Genomic DNA, 21,396 nt, shown 5'->3' with positions numbered 1-21,396 from the left:
AGGAGGTAACGCACTACACGAGTTGACAACAACTCTGTCACCCAATGATTCTATCTTGTCTACAAACCACGTTTTGTCATGAAAAATCACGCGATAAAACGAACCGGAAATGACACGAAACAGCACGCGCGCCAATACCCAGCGAAGAAGACGAAGAACAACACAACACGTGAATATGGACGTCAGACATAAACTAGTGCTGCAAACTGTTTGCGCGATGATTTGCTCTGGGAAAAAAACGCAAAAAAAGGGAAAACAAAGAGAGTGGGCGAAAGAGTGGATCCGAATTCGTGAACAGCAGGGATTGTCTGTGCTACAGAGAGAGTTGGAGGTGAGTGCAGTTTATATCAGAGATGTAGCTGCATGTTGGGATGGGCATTTTTCAAAAATATTGCATTCGAATATTCGGGCTCATAAAAATCGAATATTCGAATATTCGTTTATTTAAATGACGTTTAACGAAAAAGACGTTATTCTTTAAGTAATTTTTTTTTTTACGTTTTTGTCACCATTTCTGAACAAGCTTACAATTAACACAACAAGCCCACAAATATATGTTAACGTTTTCTTTTAGTTGAAAACATTAAACAGTAGGCCTATGTGTAAACAAAAAATATAAAAAACAAAAGCATTAATAAAAGCATGCTCAAGCAGCGCGAACGGGAAAAAAAAGCCTAATAAAGCAGATTGCGCCAGATATCGTACAGAGCGTACACACACTCGAGTCAGCATATTATCGTGTTTATATTGTTTCACGTTTATATTGAGAAAAACAATATCCACATGCAGGGGCGCCGCCAGCAATTTATGCTCGAGTGAGAAAAGGTGCTTCGCTGACAGACGCTTCAGAGACACAAAGATAACGGTGTTCTAAGTTTCTAACAGCACTTTGCGTTTTCTGTTCTTAAAACGGTCTCCCTCAACAAAACTTAAAGGAAGTATATGTCTCAAAATCATTTTGCTATAAGATAAGTTATCATCTCGGATCACGCGGGGTCCAGCTGCGCTGCAGTCGTGAATGTCTGCAGTGTTGGACAGCTGTCTTTCCTCATTCGACTGTTTGGATTTCATGTGATTTCTCATTGTGGTGATGATATTATATAACTCAGATTAAATAATTAATTTGATCAAAAGTAATTCCATTTAGTAAGATCATTTTCAAGTAATTCCAAACTTCGCGAGGCAGACGACAACATTATGTGATCAAATACACACAACTTGTTAACACACTCCACAGCGCCACCCAGTGCATTTAATTATAACTGCGAGGCGAGCTAGTGCTTGGGATTTATCATGGATTCACTGCATTTACGGCCAGCAAAACAACGTAGTAAAATTCGAATAGTATTTTATTTTTCAAATAATAATTACAGATCGAATATTCGTGCACATCCCTAGTTTTTACCTGGGGACCTCAACCCATGCCTTGCTCTGATTGGCTGTAGCTCATCATGACATCACTTGAGGTTGAGTCGTGTGACAGCTCTGGATATCTAACATGCTAGATATTTTTCTGGGTTCGGCGACACTTCTGTGAGCGTCTTTGATGCGTTGTTGGCTCTATCATACTAACAGATTGGTGAGCGTTCATCACCCGCTAATCTCCCGAGATTTGCACGCGATAACACCGTGACCTGTCGGCGAGCTCAACGATTTGCAAATCGGGCTTAAAATCATGCAGTGTGAACTAGGCTTTAGACAACTTCGGACAATGCTTTTTCTCATGTCGCACTAGAGCAGAAAAATGGCTGAAACTTCTCCCACATGAAGAGCACTGGTGCGGTTTCTCTCCAGTATGAACTCTCTCATGATCTTTCAGGGTTCCTGTCTGAGTGAAACTTTTTCCACAGTGTGGACACTTGTACGGTTTCTCTCCAGTATGAACTCTCTGGTGTGTTTTTAAGTTGCTGGATGAAGTGAAGGTCTTTCCACAGTCAAAGCACACATAAGGTCTCACACCAGTATGAATACTCTCATGCTGTTTTAAAGATCCAAGTTGTGAAAAACTCTTTCCACATACAGAACAAAAGTGAGGCTTCACACCAGTATGAACTTTAAGGTGTCTTCTTAAGCCTGATTCATAAACAAATGTTTTATCACACTGATCACAGCTGAATGATCTCAATCCAGAGTGAGAGTACAAATGGTCATTGAGATTACTTTTTTGACTGAAACTCTTTCCACACTGAGAGCAAGTGAACGGTTTTTCTCCAGTGTGAATTCTCATGTGATCATTTAGGTGTCCTTTATGTCTGTAACTCTTTCCACACTGAGTGCATGTATAAGGCCTTTCTCCAGTGTGAATCATCATGTGTGTGTTCAGCTTTGATTTAGATACAAAACTCTTTCCACACTCAGAACAGGTTAAAGATCCTTCGACTCCAGATTTTCCAGCTTGTTTCTGTGTGAAATTCTCTTCAGTCTTTGAAACGACTGCATTTCCATCTTCATTTGTGAAATAATGAGGTTTTTGAAACTGATGCTGTTTGTCTTCATTCACTTCCATTAGATCTATAATAAACAAATTCAATTCAATTTAAAAAGGACAAATGAGAAACAGTTTATTAATTTTGCACATATCCAGTTTACTACTGACTCTACTAATATCTAGTTTTAGATGTTATTGTTATTTGTCAATTTTTATCTTAATGTTCCTCATCAGTGATTAAAGAGAATGAAGGAAAATACCAACCTATTTGTTCCTCTGTATCTTCATCTTTTATTCTGCAGGGTTCTTCCTTAATCTCCATCTTTACAATAGTATGTCCGTAGTTTCTCCTGGAGTAATTCCTCCTGCTTGCTTCTTCTTCTCCTGTGGGAAGATGGGAATATTCCCCAGCATTTAAACTCTCATGAACGGCTGTGGGAGCTTCACTGACTGAAGGAGTGAATTGTGGTCGTTGTTGCTCATTTAGCAGATGATCATCACACTTACAATCACTCGAGATTATCCAGGTGCAAATGTTTTGCTCAAATAGTCGTTTAGAAACAATTCCCTTTTTTTGAGACATCAGAACACAATATATGAAACAAAAAAATCATGTCTTTTAAGTTTAAATGAAAAAGAAATAAAAGTATTGAAAAACTAATAATAACATATATGTGCACACATTTAAATCCACAATCATACATAATGCAAACCAATGACAGAAATAAGCTCAGTTAGAACAGAAAAGATTGTGATTATATTGTATATCAATAGAACCTCAAACTTGACAATTAATTGAAACTAGTTTGCACATATTTCATAATATAACAGTTTAAAGTTCAATACAAAGTTTAATATAACAATATGAACTAATCTTTAAAAAAGGATGTGTGAAATAATGATATGTTAGGATAAATCTTCCCAGAATGTTTTAATACTTTCTTTAAACCAACACTAAATAATGTAAAACAAATAATGAATTTATCTTCTCAAAAGCAGTGTTATTATCAGAAATGAGCTCTATATTTCCAGCACTGTTAAACTATCAATTCTTCAATTCAGTTCATAGAGAAGCTGAATTATTTAAGATTTCCATTACACGAAAGTAGATGTTAAAACTTCATGCTGATTTGTACTCGGCTTTAGCCAAGATAAGCAAAACTAAGACGTAGCTTTACAGTAAACTATGCTTCTTCATCCATTTACGCTTCTTTCCATATGGTGGTGTGACTCCCCTTCTGTCCGGCGCTAACTGCTGCAGTGTACTTGGCGCGTCAGCACACACGACGGCTGCAACAACAGGACCAGCACGACAACCGTCTGGATTGAGCAGAGTAGGGGACATCTCTAGGGTCTTCAAGTGGGCACCTTCCGTCCTCAGTGTTTCGTCGACTAGCCCACGACACCTCAAGAGGGCTCGACAGTGACTCTGGCGTCCCAGAGTCCCCCCCCTCCGTCCCCCACTCAACTCAGCCCAGCTTACTGACCTCTACATCCCTCCTGCTGCTGAGACCTAACCACAATCTCACAATCTCTCCGCAACCCGACCATACGCGCCAACCCGTTTGACTAAGGCTGTCGAGCCCCACTGGTGCGTTAATATGCAGTTTCAGTGGCAACGGTTCCGTATGGCATACCACCTACCGCAAAACACAATATCCGCCCAACCACCCGTCATTCACGCAATATCCACAGGAACGTATACAAACAAACCAACAGACTCTTCAAGTTTTCAAGAATTCTACGAAACCGTAGCGTGGCGGCCTGTACACAGCCAGCTAGTATCTTTCCATCTCAACCACAGCCAGTTGCTGCTCCTTTCTGCTGCTTCAGATAAGTTCTTTACTGTGCGACGCAACTCTTGGCCACTGAATCCGACGTCTCTGAGGAACCGGGTTGTAGAGTGTGCCACAAAACCTCGACAACCCACTTCCACTGGATAAACCTGGACTCTCCATCCTCACTGTTCTGCTTCAGTGGCCAGATGAGCATACCGCAGTTTCTTCCTCTCATATGCCTCATCTACCGCATCCTCCCATGGCACTGTTAACTCTATCAGTTGAACAATGCGTGCTTATCCAGACCACAAAACAATATCTGGTCGTAGGTTAGTGGTGGCAATCTCAGGTGGAAAAATAAGCCATTGGTCAAGATCAGCCAGCATCTTCCAGTCCCTAGCAGCTTCCAGTTGTCCTGGGCGAGAATTGGTGTTAACATTTTTCTTGGTGGTTGCTCGCCTGGGCGGAGGAATATTGTCTTCTGCGTGTAATGTTTTGCTATAACAGGTGGCAACTTATTGGTCATGTTACGCTTGCCTTCTAATGCTAAAGCCAAACATCGCAGTACTTGGTCATGGCGCCAAGTAAACCGACCTTGGCTAAGAGCCACCTAACATCCTGTCAAAATGTGCCTTAATGTGGCAGGTGATGAACACAAAGGACAAGAGGGATCCTCTCCTACCCAGAGGTTTAGGTTCTGCGGTGATGGGAGAACATCATATGTTGACCTAATAAGGAAACTGATCCTACTCTCTTCCATTGACCAAAGGTCTTGACAGCCCATCTTACGTTGTTCCACACTCTCCCATCTCATCCACTTTCCCTGCTTGGCCTGGGAAATGGCCTTTATACACCTCATCCTCTCCTCCTGCTGTCGCACCTCGTTGACTACCAGCTTCCTCCTTTGAGCTGGGCCTGCCTTGTGCCATTTAGGAGGAGCTAAACTGAGCCCAAAACCCCCTCTTCCATGCTGTACCTGTCCCACGATATCCCTAATTTGAAGGGCAGCCTTTACCTCTACTACAGATTTCTTTGCTGACCACTTTCTACCAGTTTTTAACACAGGGGCTGCTTCCCTTACACATTTGTCGCGTGACTCTACTAAGGTCATTTCCAGTCTGACCTTGCTACACTTAAACTCCTCTGTTAAAGCAGAGACTGGCAGCTGCAATATTCCTTTACTATAAAGTCCCACTCTGCTGAGGCAGCGTGGAACTCCCAACCATTTCCTGATGTATGAAATTATCAACGCTTCCAGCTTATCCACTGTTGTCAAAGAAACGTCGTACACGGTCAGTGGCCACAGCAACCTCGGCAGTAGACCAAACTGAAAGCACCAGATTTTTAGTTTACCAGGTAGAGCACAGCTGTTTATGCTCTTCAACCCTTCCACTGCTTGTCGTCTAACTTCTCCCACCCGAACTGTGTCCTTTAGATCCCCATTGTACCATCTCCCAAGACTCTTCACTGGCTTCTCAGAAACTGTTGGTATTGCCTCACCATTAATGAAGAATGTTTTATCTACTACCTTTCCTTTAACTATCGAGATGCTCCTTGATTTAGAGGGCTTAAATTTCATTCGTGCCCATTCAATATTATCTGTTAACTTCCCCAATAACCGATTAGTGCAGGCTACTGTTGTAGTCATGGTTGTCATGTCATCCATGTATGCTCTGATTGGTGGTAGTCGTATCCCAGAAGCCAAGCGATCTCCTCCTACTACCCATCTTGATGCCCTCATGATTACTTCCATCGCCATGGTAAAAGCCAGTGGAGAAATGGTGCATCCTGCCATTATTCCAACCTCTAGGCATTGCCATGTAGTGCTGAATTTTGGAGTTGAGAAACTGAATTGCAAATCTCCAAAATAGGCTTTCACTAAATTTGTTATTGACATTGGTACTCTGAAAAAATCAAATGCTGCCCAAAGAAGCTCATGTGGCACTGAACCATATGCATTAGCCAAATCCAGGAATGTCACATGGAGCTCCTTCCTCTCCTTTTTAGCTGACTGAATTCGTTGCCAGATAACATTGATGTGTTCTAAGCATCCTGAGAACCCTGGAATACCCGCTTTTTGAACTGAGGTGTCAATGAAGCCATTCTTTAACAGGTAGGTGGACAATCTCTGGGCAATAATGCTGAAGAAACTCTTACCCTCAACGTTTAATAGTGAAATAGGACGAAACTGACTGATGCTTGTAGCATCTTTTTCTTTAGGTATAAAGACTCCACCTGCTCTGCGCCATGCTCTAGGTACAACCTGTTTTTCCCATGCCACTTTTATCAATTTCCACAGAATTCGTAGAACTCCTGAAGCACTCTTGTACACTCTGTACGGAACTCCATTAGGCCCTGGAGATGATGAAGCCCTTGCCTTTCTCACAGCCTGCTCTACCTCTTTCCACTTAGGTGCACAGACCTCCATTTGGTATTCTGGTGGGTTGATAGGTGGTATGTCTGATGGAATTGACATAGGCTCGTGCCTTTTTGCATCTGTATGCGTGTCCTCCAAATATCTCTCTAGCTCAATCCTAGATGTTTTTAAAGTGCCATTCTTCTCACTGGTGAATAACTTCTTTACGAATTTGAATGGGTCTTTATAGAGATTAGCCCTCGTACGTTCCTTCTTTTTGTAGCGTGTCCGTAGGCGCTCAGCTCTGCGTAATGTTGCCAGCTTATCTTTTATGGCCCTTTGTAAGAGATTGAGTCCCTCCTTCTGACTTTGTTCTGCTCTTTTCCATTGCTTCCTCAGCTGTCTCCTTTCTCTAACTAACCCTTCAATTTTCTGCTGCCGTCTAGACATTCCAGGAGTAGTTTGTTCTTTTTCCTTCCTTTTTTCCACACCAAACCTCTCACTTCCATATGCGTAAATGATGTCCCCAAATTTATCCAGCTTCTTTTCAACTGTACCAGTTAATCTTTCCAATGCAAAGCATAGATCTGTGTTTACCGTGTCCCATGCAGTTTTCTCACAAGCTCTTGGCCATCTAACTCCAGGCCTATGCCCGTTGAGGTTCTTTTCTCTCTTATGCTGGTTAGCCTGACCGGATTCACAAGTATGAATATGTTCATCACTAACTGTGCAAGCCAATGAATGAATATTGATGAGAGTTTATTGCTGTAATCAGACATTGATTAAATGTGTGAATGTGTGCAAATTACAGACAAAGGAATTGTAATTCAGAGATACAGGCATTTAACTTAAAAACTGAAATAAATCAAATCTCCATAATTATGCAATTCATTATGAGACTCCAAAAATGTCCATCCTCTTTGGCCAGTTGTCCGTCATCATCCGTTTCAGCCTGTGAAAGTTGAAGGGCTTTTTCCTGGTCTTTCTATTTCAATTTCAGAAATCACGGCTCTTCCACTAAACCTCTGAAGACTTTAGGTTGTTCCTCAGCCGTTCGACTGCAGTGTAACCGTCTCTGTTATCCGTGGCTCCTTTAAATGGGATGAAATGTTGGAAGTGTATTTAACAATACCTTGTGTTGTAGCAGGAAAAACAAAGTTGTGAAATTCTGTTTTTCTTATGTCTATATTTGAGACATAAATCATACGCTGTCACAGATTAAATGTATTTTTCACACTGAGTTTAACTCTGGGTTATCGTCGATCTAAACACCGCTTTTAACCCGGTTAAAGTAACGTTTCACGCTTGTATATTTACATGCTTTAGACAGTCACTGCACGGCATATTTTTGTAAACACTGGAAAATCCAGAATTTGAAGAGTTTTTGAAATACAGACTGTGTTTGGTGCCGACGAAAATAAGGTCTTTTGAAATAAGGTCTGTGTTCTTGCACATTTGTAGCTTCTGTGGCGGCGCCCATGCCCGCGTTGTATGCCCGGTGTATAAATCTGTTAATAAAAAAACAAAAGATTACTTGTCGACTCCAGTAAATATTTCACGCATGCACTTTGAACCAGCCCATCACCCGAACGCTGAATTTACTCATTACCTGCTGTCAGGTCTAAAAAACGGCTTTAAACCTGGCCTAGAGTGCCCGCTCTCCCAAAACATCATATGCAAAAATCTTCAATCCGCCCTCTTAGAACCTGAAGTCGTAGACAAGCTGATCAAAAAAGAAGTCGAGACATGCTTCATGATCGGCCCGTTCGACGATCCCCCATTTAACCCTCTGGGGACGGATTGGGCGGTACCTCGGCACTCATTTGGGGGGGTCTTTAGTCCGGCGGCTGTCCTCTGCTCTTTAGCCTTTTGGGGGGAGTACTCTGGGTTCGGGCCAAACTCCGAGCTCGGAGCCCTCCCCCCGGACAGCACGCCAAATACGCATTAAATCTTATCCACTCTAATTATATGTAAGTGTGAACTCGTGAAATTATGTTTTATTAACAAAGTTCGGGAGGAGCACGTTCAGTTAATTAACACGAGTGGACTGCACTCAGCAATCAATGATACGAGGTATATACACTCACCGGCCACTTTATTAGGTACACCTGTCCAACTGCTCGTTAACACTTAATTTCTAAGCAGCCAATCACATGGCGGCAACTCAGTGCATTTAGGCATGTAGACATGGTCAAGACAATCTCCTGCAGTTCAAACCGAGCATCAGTATGGGGAAGAAAGTTGATTTGAGTGACTTTGAACGTGGCATGATTGTTGGTGCCAGAAGGGCTGGTCTGAGTATTTCAGAAACTGCTAATCTACTGGGATTTTCACGCACAACCATCTCTAGGGTTTACAGAGAATGGTCCGAAAAAGAAAAAACATGCAGTGAGCGGCAGTTCTGTGGGCGGAAATGCCTTGTTGATGCCAGAGGTCAGAGGAGAATGGCCAGACTGGTTCGAGCTGATAGAAGGGCAACAGTGACTGAAATAACCACTCGTTACAACCGAGGTATGCAGCAAAGCATTTGTGAAGCCACAACACGCACAACCTTGAGGCGGATGGGCTACAACAGCAGAAGACCCCACCGGGTACCACTCATCTCCACTACAAATAGGAAAAAGAGGCTACAATTTGCAAGAGCTCACCAAAATTGAACAGTTGAAGACTGGAAAAATGTTGCCTGGTCTGATGAGTCTCGATTTCTGTTGAGACATTCAGATGTTAGAGTCAGAATTTGGCGTAAACAGAATGAGAACATGGAACCATCATGCCTTGTTACCACTGTGCAGGCTGGTGGTGGTGGTGTAATGGTGTGGGGGATGTTTTCCTGGCACACTTTAGGCCCCTTAGTGCCAATTGGGCATCGTTTAAATGCCACGGCCTACCTGAGCATTGTTTCTGACCATGTCCATCCCTTTATGGCCACCATGTACCCATCCTCTGATGGCTACTTCCACCATGTCACAAAGCTCTAATCATTTCAAATTGGTTTCTTGAACATGACAATGAGTTCACTGTACTAAAATGGCCTCCACAGTCACCAGATCTCAACCCAAAAGAGCATCTTTGGGATGTGGTGGAACGGGAGATTCGCATCATGGATGTGCAGCCGACAAATCTGCGGCAACTGTGTGATGCCATCATGTCAATATGGACCAAACTCCCTGAGGAATGCTTCCAGCACCTTGTTGAATCTATGCCACGAAGAATTGAGGCAGTTCTGAAGGCAAAAGGGGGTCCAACCCGTTACTAGCATGGGGTACCTAATAAAGTGGCCGGTGAGTGTATAGATTCAGCAGTCTCACCTCACTCCATTGATAGTTTAGCAGCATCCCTCCACCGCCCCTTCTCCACACTTCCAGTCCTAAACACTTACATAGGGGGGAGTACTCTGGGTTTGGGCCAAACTCTGAGCTCGGAGAACTCCCCCCGGACAGCACGCCAAATACGCATTAAATCTTATCCACTCTAATTATATGTAAGTGTGAACTCGTGAAATTGGTATCGGATCATTCCTAGATCAGTAGAAGTGGGGTCTTGGGGGCTAGTATTAGAGATCACTGTATAGTTTATTTAATAGGAGAGTGTCTATTAGGCATCATAATACAGCAAAAATAAGATCACTCAAGAAATACAGTTCAGAAGTTTTTAAAGAAGAACTTAGTAAGGTTAACTGGACTGAGGTGATGCAATGTGAAGATGTGGAGTTGGCTTGGGACAGGTTTAAGAGATTTTTTTTTAAGTATTGAATAAGGTGGCCCCCTAAAAAGAGATAAGAATCAAGCAAAGGCCAGAACCTTGGATGACAGCGAGTATTTAATAGGTAATTAAGGAACAAAATGATTGTTTTAAGATTTTTAAAAAGGATAGAAATTATTATAATTTAGAGAAATTTATTCTCAAAATTTCACACCTGAACCAAACATATTTTCATTCAAAGATCAACAGTCAGTCATTAGTCTTTAGTCTGCCACAAAAAAACAACAACATTAAAATCATGAACTCAAATGGCATTGTGAAAAAAAAATGTAGATGATTTGCTTTGTAACTGACATCAGACATTGGGCCGAAGTATTTTTTGCACACAGTGCCGCGACCAATCAATCACTCCTTTACGACTGGCGGCACATTCACTGTCCTCGCAGCTGCTGCAACTTACGCTCTCCAGTATGAACTCTCTCGTGAGCTTTCAGGTGTCCTGACCGAGAGAATCTCTTTCCACAGTGTGAACACTTGTACGGCTTCTCTCCAGTATGAACTCTCTGGTGTTTTCTTAAGTTGCAGGATATAATAAAGGTCTTTCCACAGTCAGAGCACACATAAGGTCTCACACCAGTATGAATACGCTCATGCAATTTTAAAGATACGAGATGTGAAAAACTCTTTCCACATACAGAACAAAAGTGAGGCTTCACAGCAGCATGAACATTAAGGTGTCTTCTTAAGCCTGATTCAAAAACAAATGTTTTATCACACTGATCACAGCTGAATGATCTCACTCCAGAGTGACGGCGCAGATGATCTCTGAGATTTCTTTTCTGAGTGAAACTCTTTCCACACTGAGAGCATGTGAATGGTTTTTCTCCAGTGTGAATTCTCATGTGTAGATTAAGATTTCCTTTCTGAATGAAACTCTTTCCACACTCAGAGCAGGTGAAAGATCTTTTGACTCCAGATTTTCCAGCTTGTTTTTGTGTGAAAATCTCTTCAGTCTTTGAAACGACTGCATTTCCTTCTTCATTTTTGAAATGATGAGGTTTTTGTAACAGATGTTTGTCTTCATTTTTATATGTCAGTTTGCCTTCTTCATTTGTGAAATGATGGTGTTTGTCTTCATTCACTTCCATCCGGTCTGAAACCAACATAAATTAAATTTAAAAAAGGACAAATGAGAAACAAAGAAATAAAGTTAAATCTTAATTTAGCACAAATCTAGTTTACTTCTGAGTCTCCTAGTATCTAGTTTTAGATGTATAGTTATATGTCAGTTTTCATCTAAATTGAAGAGAATGAAGGAAAACACCAACCTATTTGTTCCTCTGTATCTTCATCTTTTATTCTGCAGGGTTCTTCCTTAATCTCCATCTTTACAATAGTATGTCCGTAGTTTCTCCTGGAGTAATTCCTCCTGCTTGCTTCTTCTTCTCCTGTGGGAAGATGGGAATATTCCCCAGCATTTAAACTCTCATGAACGGCTGTGGGAGCTTCACTGACTGAAGGAGTGAATTGTGGTCGTTGTTGCTCATTTAGCAGATGATCATCACACTTACAATCACTCGAGATTATCCAGGTGCAAATGTTTTGCTCAAATAGTCGTTTAGAAACAATTCCATTTTTTTTGAGACACCAGAACACAATATATGAAACAAAAAAATCACGTCTTTTAAGTTTAAATGAAAAAGAAATAAAAGTATTGAAAAACTAATAATAACATATATGTGCACATATTTAAATCCACAATCATACAAAATGCAAACCAATGACAGAAATAAGCTCAGTTAGAACCGAAAAGATTGTGATTATTGTATATCAATAGAACGTCAAACTTGACAATTAATTGAAACTAGTTTGCACATATTTCATAATAACAGTTTAAAGTTCAATACACAATTTTAATATAACAATATGAACTAATCTTTAAAAAAGGATGTGTGAAATAATGATATAGGATAATTCTTCCCAGAATGTTAATACTTTCTTTAAACCGACACTAAATAATGTAAAACAAATAATGAATTTATCTTCTCAAAAGCAGTGTTATTATCAGAAATGAGCTCTATATTTCAAGGACTGTTAAACTATCAATTCTTCAATTAAGTTAATAGAAAAGCTGAATGAATATTGATGAGGGTTTAGGATTCAGGGGAGACCCAGACGCAGAATGAGCAACGGATTGATATTTATTAACAGAAAACCATACAAGAAAGTGTGAGAAGAGTCAACAGGACACAACGACAGGACAGCTGTGGGTGACTGCAGGAACCAAGTCCAGAGGACGACAGGTCAAAGAACTGCTGAGGACGTGACCAGGCCAGGCAGATGTTGTGGTGAAGACAGGGCAAAGGAATCATGAAGCAGAGACACTTGCTGGACACAGACCCTGGACCAGTCTAACTGCCAGCCAGAAGGAACCAGCAGACAGGAGCCAACACAAAAGGACACACAAGACAACAAGAGATAACAAAAACAAGAGCAAAATAAACTAGAACACCAGAAAAGAATAAGAAACTAAATATAACCGGAGCAATAGCAAGGGAAAATAAAATAAGTTATACAAATGAATAACTGGAACTAGTAAAAAAAAACAAGACTGCATGCAAGCATGAAGCTAAAGAGAATATAAATAAAAGATTAGTTAACAAAAGCAAAAACAAGAGGTGAACCAAAATAAAGCTTGGAAGAACTAGAGCAAAATAAAGACTAGGATTTGACTTGACTAAAAAAATCAGGAACAAAGAAAATACTAAAACCTATACCTGACAGAAACACTAACTGTTGCACTGACAAGCTCAGCAATAAAACACACCTAAAGATTACACACACCAAACCAGCAAAGACATGAAGGAAACGATCACAATATAATGGGAACAGCACATGAGGATCAGGTGAAACCAATCAAGGAAACGAGGACTAGACAAGTGGGTGTTTCTCAAAACCAAGAATGCAAAGAACGGACTTGTGTTCTTGGGGAGAACGCTCTAGCTAGTTGTTCTTGGAAGAATGAACTCACAAGGTGACGAGCACACAGAACGCTGCTGACAGTTTGAGACGATGTGTTCTTGCTGGTATTGCGCAATAATACCCCCGCACAGACCCCGGGTGCAGTACCCAAACATAACGAGAATTATTGACGATAACAGCCAGGCTGCAATGGTCTCTTGAATGTGGGGTAAAACGAGTCTGTGAGCAAACTGGCCGGTTGGCTCGCTAGCTAACTTAACACCCGCAGGCGCTTATGGAGATCTCACTTCCGAAAACGTTTGAGCACATTTTCGATTCGCCATAAATGTTAGTAAAAATGCCAATATTTGAAATCTACACAGTTGATTTCTCGCATCAAATGTTCTCAGAAGTGAATTTAGTGATGAAATAGCGTACGTAATTGTAGAAAAACGAATTAGTGTATTGACCTGCCTCTCCTTCCTCGAATGCCGAATTGAATGCTGGGATATTTCTGCCGTCAAGTTCACACAAGTTACCAACCGATGCATCCTCGGTAAAATGGGCGTGTCAAGAACACATCCGGGATATTTAACCGTTCTTGCCAAAATGCAAACTTGTGTATTGGGACAGTACTTGGGCCACAAAAGATGACGTTTCACAAGAACACAAGGACACAAGTAGGACTAGACAAGGACTAGACAAGGGGGCGCGGTAACGGGAAACAAGGAGGCGGAACAAGAGCAGGACATGGAAAACACAAACAAAGACAGAACCATGTGCTGACACACAACACAAACATAGAGACATGAAACAAACACAACACTGACAACTAAACTTTTTAAAAAGGATGTGTGAAATAATGATACGATGTTAGGTTAATTGTTCCCATAATGTTTTACACGAGAGACAGAGATTTGTTTAAATACTTTCTTTAAACCGACTCTAAAAAATGACAAACAAAAAAAATGAATTTATCTTCGTAAAAGCGTTTTTGAACAGAAATGAGCTCTATATTTCCAGCACTGTTAAACTATCAATCCTTCAATTCATTTCATAGAGAAGCTGAATGAATATTGATGAGGGTTTATTGCTGTAATCAGACATTGATTAAATGTGTGAATGTGTGCAAATTACAGACAAAGGAATTGTAATTCAGAGATACAGGCATTTAACTTAAAAACTGAAATAAATCAAATCTCCATAATTATGCAATTCATTATGAGACTCCAAAAATGTCCATCCTCTTTGGCCAGTTGTCCGTCATCATCCGTTTCAGCCTGTGAAAGTTGAAGGGCTTTTTCCTGGTCTTTCTATTTCAATTTCAGAAATCACGGCTCTTCCACTAAACCTCTGAAGACTTTAGGTTGTTCCTCAGCCGTTCGACTGCAGTGTAACCGTCTCTGTTATCCGTGGCTCCTTTAAATGGGATGAAATGTTGGAAGTGTATTTAACAATAGCCTACCTTGTGCTGTAGCAGGAATAACAAAGTTGTGAAATTCTGTTTTTCTTATGTCTATATTTGAGACATAAATCATACGCTGTCACTGATTAAATGTATTTTTCACACTGAGTTTAACTCCGGGTTATCGTCGATCTAAACACCGCTTTTAACCCGGTTAAAGTAACGTTTCACGCTTGTCTATTTACATGCTTTAGACAGTCACTGCACGGCATATTTTTGTAAACACGGGAAAAATCCAGAATTTGAAGAGTTTTTGAAATACGGACTGTGTTTGGTGCCGTCGAAAATAAGGTCTTTTGAAATAAGGTCTGTGTTCTTGCACATTTGTAGCTTCTGTGGCGGCGCCCATGCCCGCATTGTATGCCCAGTGTATAAATCTGTTAATAAAAAAAAACAAAAGATTACTTGTCGACTCAGTAAATATTTCACGCATGCACTTTGAACCAGCCCATCACCCGAACGCTGAATTTACTCATTACCTCCTGTCAGGTCTAAAAAACGGCTTTAAACCTGGCCTAGAGTGCCCGCTCTCCCAAAACATCATATACAAAAATCTTCAATCCGCCCTCTTAGAACCTGAAGTCGTAGACAAGCTGATCAAAAAAGAAGTCGAGACATGCTTCATGATCGGCCAGTTCGACGATCCCCCATTTAACCCTCTGGGGACGGATTGGGCGGTACCTCGGCACTCATTTGGGGGGGTCTTTAGTCCGGCGGCTGTCCTCTGCTCTTTAGCCTTTTGGGGGGAGTACTCTGGGTTCGGGCCAAACTCCGAGCTCGGAGCCCTCCCCCCGGACAGCACGCCAAATACGCATTAAATCTTATCCACTCTAATTATATGTAAGTGTGAACTTGTGAAATTGGTATCGGATCATTCTTAGATCAGTAGAAGTGGGGTCTTGGGGGCTAGTATTAGAGATCACTGTATAGTTTATTTAACTAGAAAATTGAGGAGAGTGTCTATTAGGCATCATAATACAGCAAAAATAAGATCACTCAAGAACTACAGTTCAGAAGTTTTTAAAGAATAACTTAGGTATGGTTAACTGGACTGAGGTGATGCAATGTGAAGATGTGGAGTCGGCTTGGGACAGGTTTAAGAGATTTTTTTTTAAAGTATTGAATAAGGCGGCCCCCTAAAAAGAGATAAGAATCAAGCAAAGGCCAGAACCTTGGATGACAGCGAGTATTTAATAGGTAATTAAGGAACAAAATGATTGTTTTAAGATTTTTAAAAAGGATAGAAATTATTATAATTTTGAGAAATTTAAATCTAAAAGAAATGAGGCAAGCTATAAAAGAGGCTAGTAGGTGTAATCCTATTATGATATTAGACTACATAGCCTATAATAAAAGATAATGAATTTCACACCTGAACCAAACATATTTTCATTCAAAGATCAACAGTCAGTCATTAGTATTTAGTTTGCCACAAAAAAACAACAACATTAAAATCATGAACTCAAATGTCATTGTGAAAAAAAAATGTAGATGATTTGATTTGTAACTGACATCAGACATTAGGCCGAAGTATTTTTTGCACACAGTGCCGCGACCAATCAATCACTCCTTTACGACTGGCGGCACATTCACTGTCCTCGCAGTTGCTGCTGCGCTCTCTTCAAAAAAAGAAACAAAAAAGATGCTGCAGCCAATGAGCAGCCGGCAGGGGCTGGCTACAGGAGGACTCAACCTCCACGGACAGTTTTTAATGTTTTATCAGACAATAACTACTCAAGATTTTGCTTTTGTATAATTTTCGGGACAATTAGAACCAATTCGGGATAACAGCTTAGATTTCGTGACTGTCCCGAATTTCTCGGGACGTCTGGTCACCCTAGAGACAACACAAAATCAGCTTAAACAAAAGTTCCATTTTATTACTTTTTTTTTTTTTTATAAATGTTAGTCAAAATACATGGTATAACCAGTGTAAGAACTTACATAACATGAAACCTTCCTTCTTAACTACTAGATAGCAGCTGTAGAACAAGTCACTGCTGAATTGCCACAGACACATTCACTTTTCCTGAGCAATTTCATCTTCTCTCAGTGATGTGTTTGTCTGAGTCCATATTACGAGAGTAATCGCCTCTTAAAATTTACATGGAATATCTGGTACCGTTTTTGTCAAAAGAATAAGTTGTTACTACTACTGGTTCATTCAATGTTAAATCCTTTAATTTAATGAAAACTAAATTAAATCTATTCATTATACCTAAATAAATCACAAGTGTTCATTTTTACTCCTTACATTTTCACAATGTGCAGAGAGTGATTCAATCCAATAAAGTCTTCAATACGTTCTCAATGGATCACCTCTAAACAGCGAGACTAAAAACAAGTTGTTTGTGATATGAATGATATTTGATAGACTATTGTTGACATTGTTTCACACGTGCCTCATATGTTCAATGCAAATAATTAAACTACAAAAAAACAATTTTTTTACAAAACTACAAAAAATACATCTTGTATACAGTAACACTCAGTGTTTACTGCGCATGTGCAACACAACAGAGGATCAATACGGGTGTCGGAAGAACAAAACATGCAACACTTAAGCCCTATTCGCACAGAATCAGTATTACCTGGTGACCCGTGCGAATCGGTCTGTAATTTGTAAACTAAAAATTCCCCCGCAAATGACCTTCCATATTTCGCCGAACAATTTTTTGCTCACTTAGACAACTTCGGACAATGATTTTTCTCATGTCGCTGTAGAGCAGATGATTGGCTGAAACTCTTCCCACATGAAGAGCACTGGTGCGGTTTCTCTCCAGTATGAACTCTCTCGTGATTTTTCAGGTGTGCTGACTGAGTGAAACTCTTTCCACAGTGTGAACACTTGTACGGCTTCTCTCCAGTATGAATTCTCTGGTGTGATTTTAAGTTGCTGGATGAAATGCAGGTCTTTCCACAGTCAGAGCACACATAAGGTCTCACACCCGTATGAACACGCTCATGCTGTTTTAAAGATCCAAGTTGTGAAAAACTCTTTCCACATACAGAACAAAAGTGAGGCTTCACAGCAGCATGAACTTTAAGGTGTGCTCTTAAGCTTGATTCAAAAACAAATGTTTTATCACACTGATCACAGCTGAATGATCTCACTCCAGAGTGACATCGCAGATGATAGTTGAGAGCGCGTTTTGATGTGAAACTCTTTCCACACTGAGAGCAAGTGAACGGTTTTTCTCCAGTGTGAATTCTCATGTGTCTGTTAAGATTTCCTTTCTGAATGAAACTCTTTCCACACTCAGAGCAGGTGAAAGATCTTTTGACTCCAGATTTTCCAGCTTGTTTTTGTGTGAAATTCTCTTCAGTCTTTGAAACGACTGCATTTCCTTCTTCATTTTTGAAATGATGAGGTTTTTGTAACAGATGTTTGTCTTCATTTTTAAATGTCACTTTTCCTTCTTCATTTGTGAAATGATGGTGTTTGTCTTCATTCACTTCCATCCGGTCTGAAACCAACATAAATTCAATTTAAAAAAGGACAAATGAGAAACAAAGAAATAAAGTTAAAACCTTAATTTAGCACAAATCTAGTTTACTTCTGAGTCTCCTAGTATCTAGTTTTAGATGTATAGTTATATGTCAGTTTTCATCTAAATTGAAGAGAATGAAGGAAAACACCAACCTATTTGTTCCTCTGTATCTTCATCTTTTATTCTGCAGGGTTCTTCCTTAATCTCCATCTTTACAATAGTATGTCCGTAGTTTCTCCTGGAGTAATTCCTCCTGCTTGCTTCTTCTTCTTCTCCTGTGGGAAGATGGGAATATTCCCCAGCATTTAAACTCTCATGAACGGCTGTGGGAGCTTCACTGACTGAAGGAGTGAATTGTGGTCGTTGTTGCTCATTTAGCAGATGATCATCACACTTACAATCACTCGAGATTATCCAGGTGCAAATGTTTTGCTCAAATAGTCGTTTAGAAACAATTCCATTTTTTTTTGAGACACCAGAACACAATATATGAAACAAAAAAATCATGTCTTTTAAGTTTAAATGAAAAAGAAAAAAAAAGTATTGAAAAACTAATAATAACATATATGTGCACACATTTAAATCCACAATCATACATAATTCAAACCAATGACAGAAATAAGCTCAGTTAGAACAGAAAAGATTGTGATTATATTGTATATCAATAGAACGTCAAACTTGACAATTCATTGAAACTAGTCAAGTCAAGTCATCTTCATTTATATAGCGCTTTTAACAATGGAGATTGTTTCAAAGCAGCTTTACAGAGATAAACATACAATTTACGGTAACAGATTGTTTTGGCTTTATAGCGATTTTGAATAATGTTATTTCCGGCTAAAGTTGGTTTTGATTGATTCACTTCCAGCAAAATTATAATTTGTTATTACATTAGGGGCCACTAAGACGACGGCGTTCCCTTTCGTTGTCACTCCGAGTTCCGTCGGATGACGATGAATGGGATTTTCGCTTAGAAAGCCTATCAGCTTCAAACAATATAAAACGAGCCAATGGCAAAGAAATGCCATGGGTCTGCGGAATTTGCATAGCGTAACACCGCCTCACCTCGTGGGTATTTAAGGAGAACGCTGGCAGCAAATAGGCATGTTTTCGCTTCGGAGCCAAGAGTATCTCTTCACTCCACAGCCATTTCTGACTTCACTCTACGAGACGAGCCACTCTCTCCGGTGTTGGTGTGACGGCGATCTGCAGCGAGTTCACATTGCCTGCTGATCTGTGCAGTGATCTGCCAATGAGTGTGTTTCTCCCTGCTCGCTTCAACATCGCGGAGTTTTTTCTCCTCTCACAAAAGAGCTCGCACGCGGCACGTCTTTTTAAAGACGGCTCGCCCGTGCATTTCTGGTTGCGGTCGACTCATTTCCGATTTTGATGGGCACATTCTCTGCTCTGCGTGCTTGGGCTTGATCACGCTAGAGCAGCGTTTGTGGATGACTCACGTTCTCCTCGCGGGAACGTGATCATCGTGTCATTACGGTCGAGACTCAATGATCTCGTTAGAGAGAGAGTCCCCTCATCCACACCCCGATCTAACACTCTCCACGTGAGGTGCTACTTCGGCTGGTGGCCAGGGTGACCTGAGGGTGTGAGTGTGGAACAAATCCGCCGACTGTTTGTCCGTGGACCACGCCCCCCTCTTCAGTGACGCAACCCGCGAGTGTTCAGGGGATTCCCCGGGTCTATTTTCGGATGTCCCGCGGGTTTCCCTTGACGCTCCAGAATCGGATCTGTTGTCCATTGCAGCATCACAGGGCGGGCTAGAATCTTCAGGAAGTGAAGATTCAACAGTGCTGCCACTTTCGGGTGTGCATATGGCATTTGTTGAGTCAGATCCTTATTATTATTATTCAGATTATTATTATTATTATTATTATCCTGAGATGACGGCCATGCTTTCCCGGGGCGATTGGTTTTTGGGTGTGGCCGCTGGCTCATGTCGGCGTCCACTCCAATGCCTTTCTCCCGGATGTGCATCAGGAGATCTCGAAATCCTCGAAGACCCCCCATGTCTTCCAGCGATCCCTCGTTGATCTCCTCCGCCCTTCCTTCCCTCGACGAGGCCGCTGCCCATGGGTACACTGGGGTCCCCCCGGTTGAACGCTCTGTTGCGATGCTACTGTGTCCTCAGAGTGCTTCCTCTCGGCGCGATCCTAAGCACCCGTCCGAAGCCTGTAGTTTTCGTCTACACTTGTGTGCGAATTCCTATAGCGCTACAGGACAGGCAGCCGCCTCACTGCATGCCATGGCCATTCTGCTGGTCTACCAGACCCAGATGCTCACGGATATGCACGAGGGCGGGACTGACCCAGGGCTCTTCAATGAGCTGCGCGCCGCCACTGACCTTGCTCTCCGAGCGACGAAAGTGGCCGTACGCTCCCTGGGTTAGGTGATGTCCACCAGTCTGTGGCTGAACCTGTCCGATGTGCAGGATGTCGGGCGGACCCATCTGCTTGACACCCCCATATCCCAGGTCGGCCTCCTCGGCGGTGCGGTTGAGGGCTTTGCCCAACAGTTCTCAACCGCCCACGAGCAGACTGAGGCTTATTCTGCCCCGACGGCCCGCCGTCCGCTCAGATCCCTCAGTCTGCCCACCGCCGAAGGCGTCCTCCTGCGGCTTCCACCCCGCCCGTTCACCCGGGCTGGCTCTGGAGGCCGCAGGGGGACGCCACAGTCCTCTCCAGCCCCGCCCCCCGCTATACGCCGGGTTAAGCGGCGCTCTTGAGATGGGCTCTTCAGAGGTGGGACTCAGTTCTTTCCAGGAGCTGGTAGCAGGGCCACTCCTTTCCCTGGTGGAGGGCCAGGGAAGAATCCTTATTCAGAAAGAACTGACTCTCCCGTCTCTGAGCACACAGAGTTCTCGGACGACACGGTGCGCCGCCCCCGGGCCGTGCACCCCTCGTCCTCCTCTGTCCCAGAGCCGGATGACAGTGCGCGCCGTCCACGGACCGTGCCGCTCTCATCCTCCTCTGTCGCCAGACCCCTGGCAGAGCAGACCCCCGTGGAACGTTCGTCCTTCCCTGGTCTCCTCTGTCAGGACGCGGTCTATGACTGTACCCCCACACCGGGCCGCTATGCCGTCCACGTCTGGGTCAGCCATACCGCCTCGCTGCCCCACCGACGGGAAGTCTGTGGTTCGCATGACCCCGCTGGTTCAGTCCTTGGGAGCCTGGCTAGAGCTTCCCAAACTGTCCCGCTGG

At 42.0% G+C, this 21,396-nt stretch overlaps 2 protein-coding genes across 2 annotated transcripts in view; both read right to left on the bottom strand.

The window, feature by feature from the left end:
• The window catches only part of LOC130073061 (gastrula zinc finger protein XlCGF8.2DB-like), a 292,174-nt gene that overhangs the window by 214,461 nt on the left and 56,317 nt on the right, over window positions 1-21,396 (bottom strand). The gene's annotated exons all lie outside the window — the stretch shown is intronic.
• Window positions 1,688-11,857, bottom strand: LOC130073121 (gastrula zinc finger protein XlCGF57.1-like). Its single transcript, XM_056238552.1, has 3 exons — window positions 11,593-11,857; window positions 10,725-11,417; window positions 1,688-2,511 (listed from the first exon to the last, which is right to left on the bottom strand). Exons 1-3 carry the CDS (start codon window positions 11,648-11,650, stop codon window positions 1,688-1,690), a joined length of 1,575 nt encoding a protein of 524 aa, XP_056094527.1. The 5' UTR covers window positions 11,651-11,857.

The sequence above is a fragment of the Rhinichthys klamathensis genome, unplaced genomic scaffold (assembly GCF_029890125.1).
Source record: "Rhinichthys klamathensis goyatoka isolate OS25496 unplaced genomic scaffold, OSU_Roscu_1.1 h1tg000523l_1, whole genome shotgun sequence".
NCBI lineage: Eukaryota > Metazoa > Chordata > Actinopteri > Cypriniformes > Leuciscidae > Rhinichthys > Rhinichthys klamathensis.
This window is presented reverse-complemented; position numbering and strand designations above follow the sequence as displayed.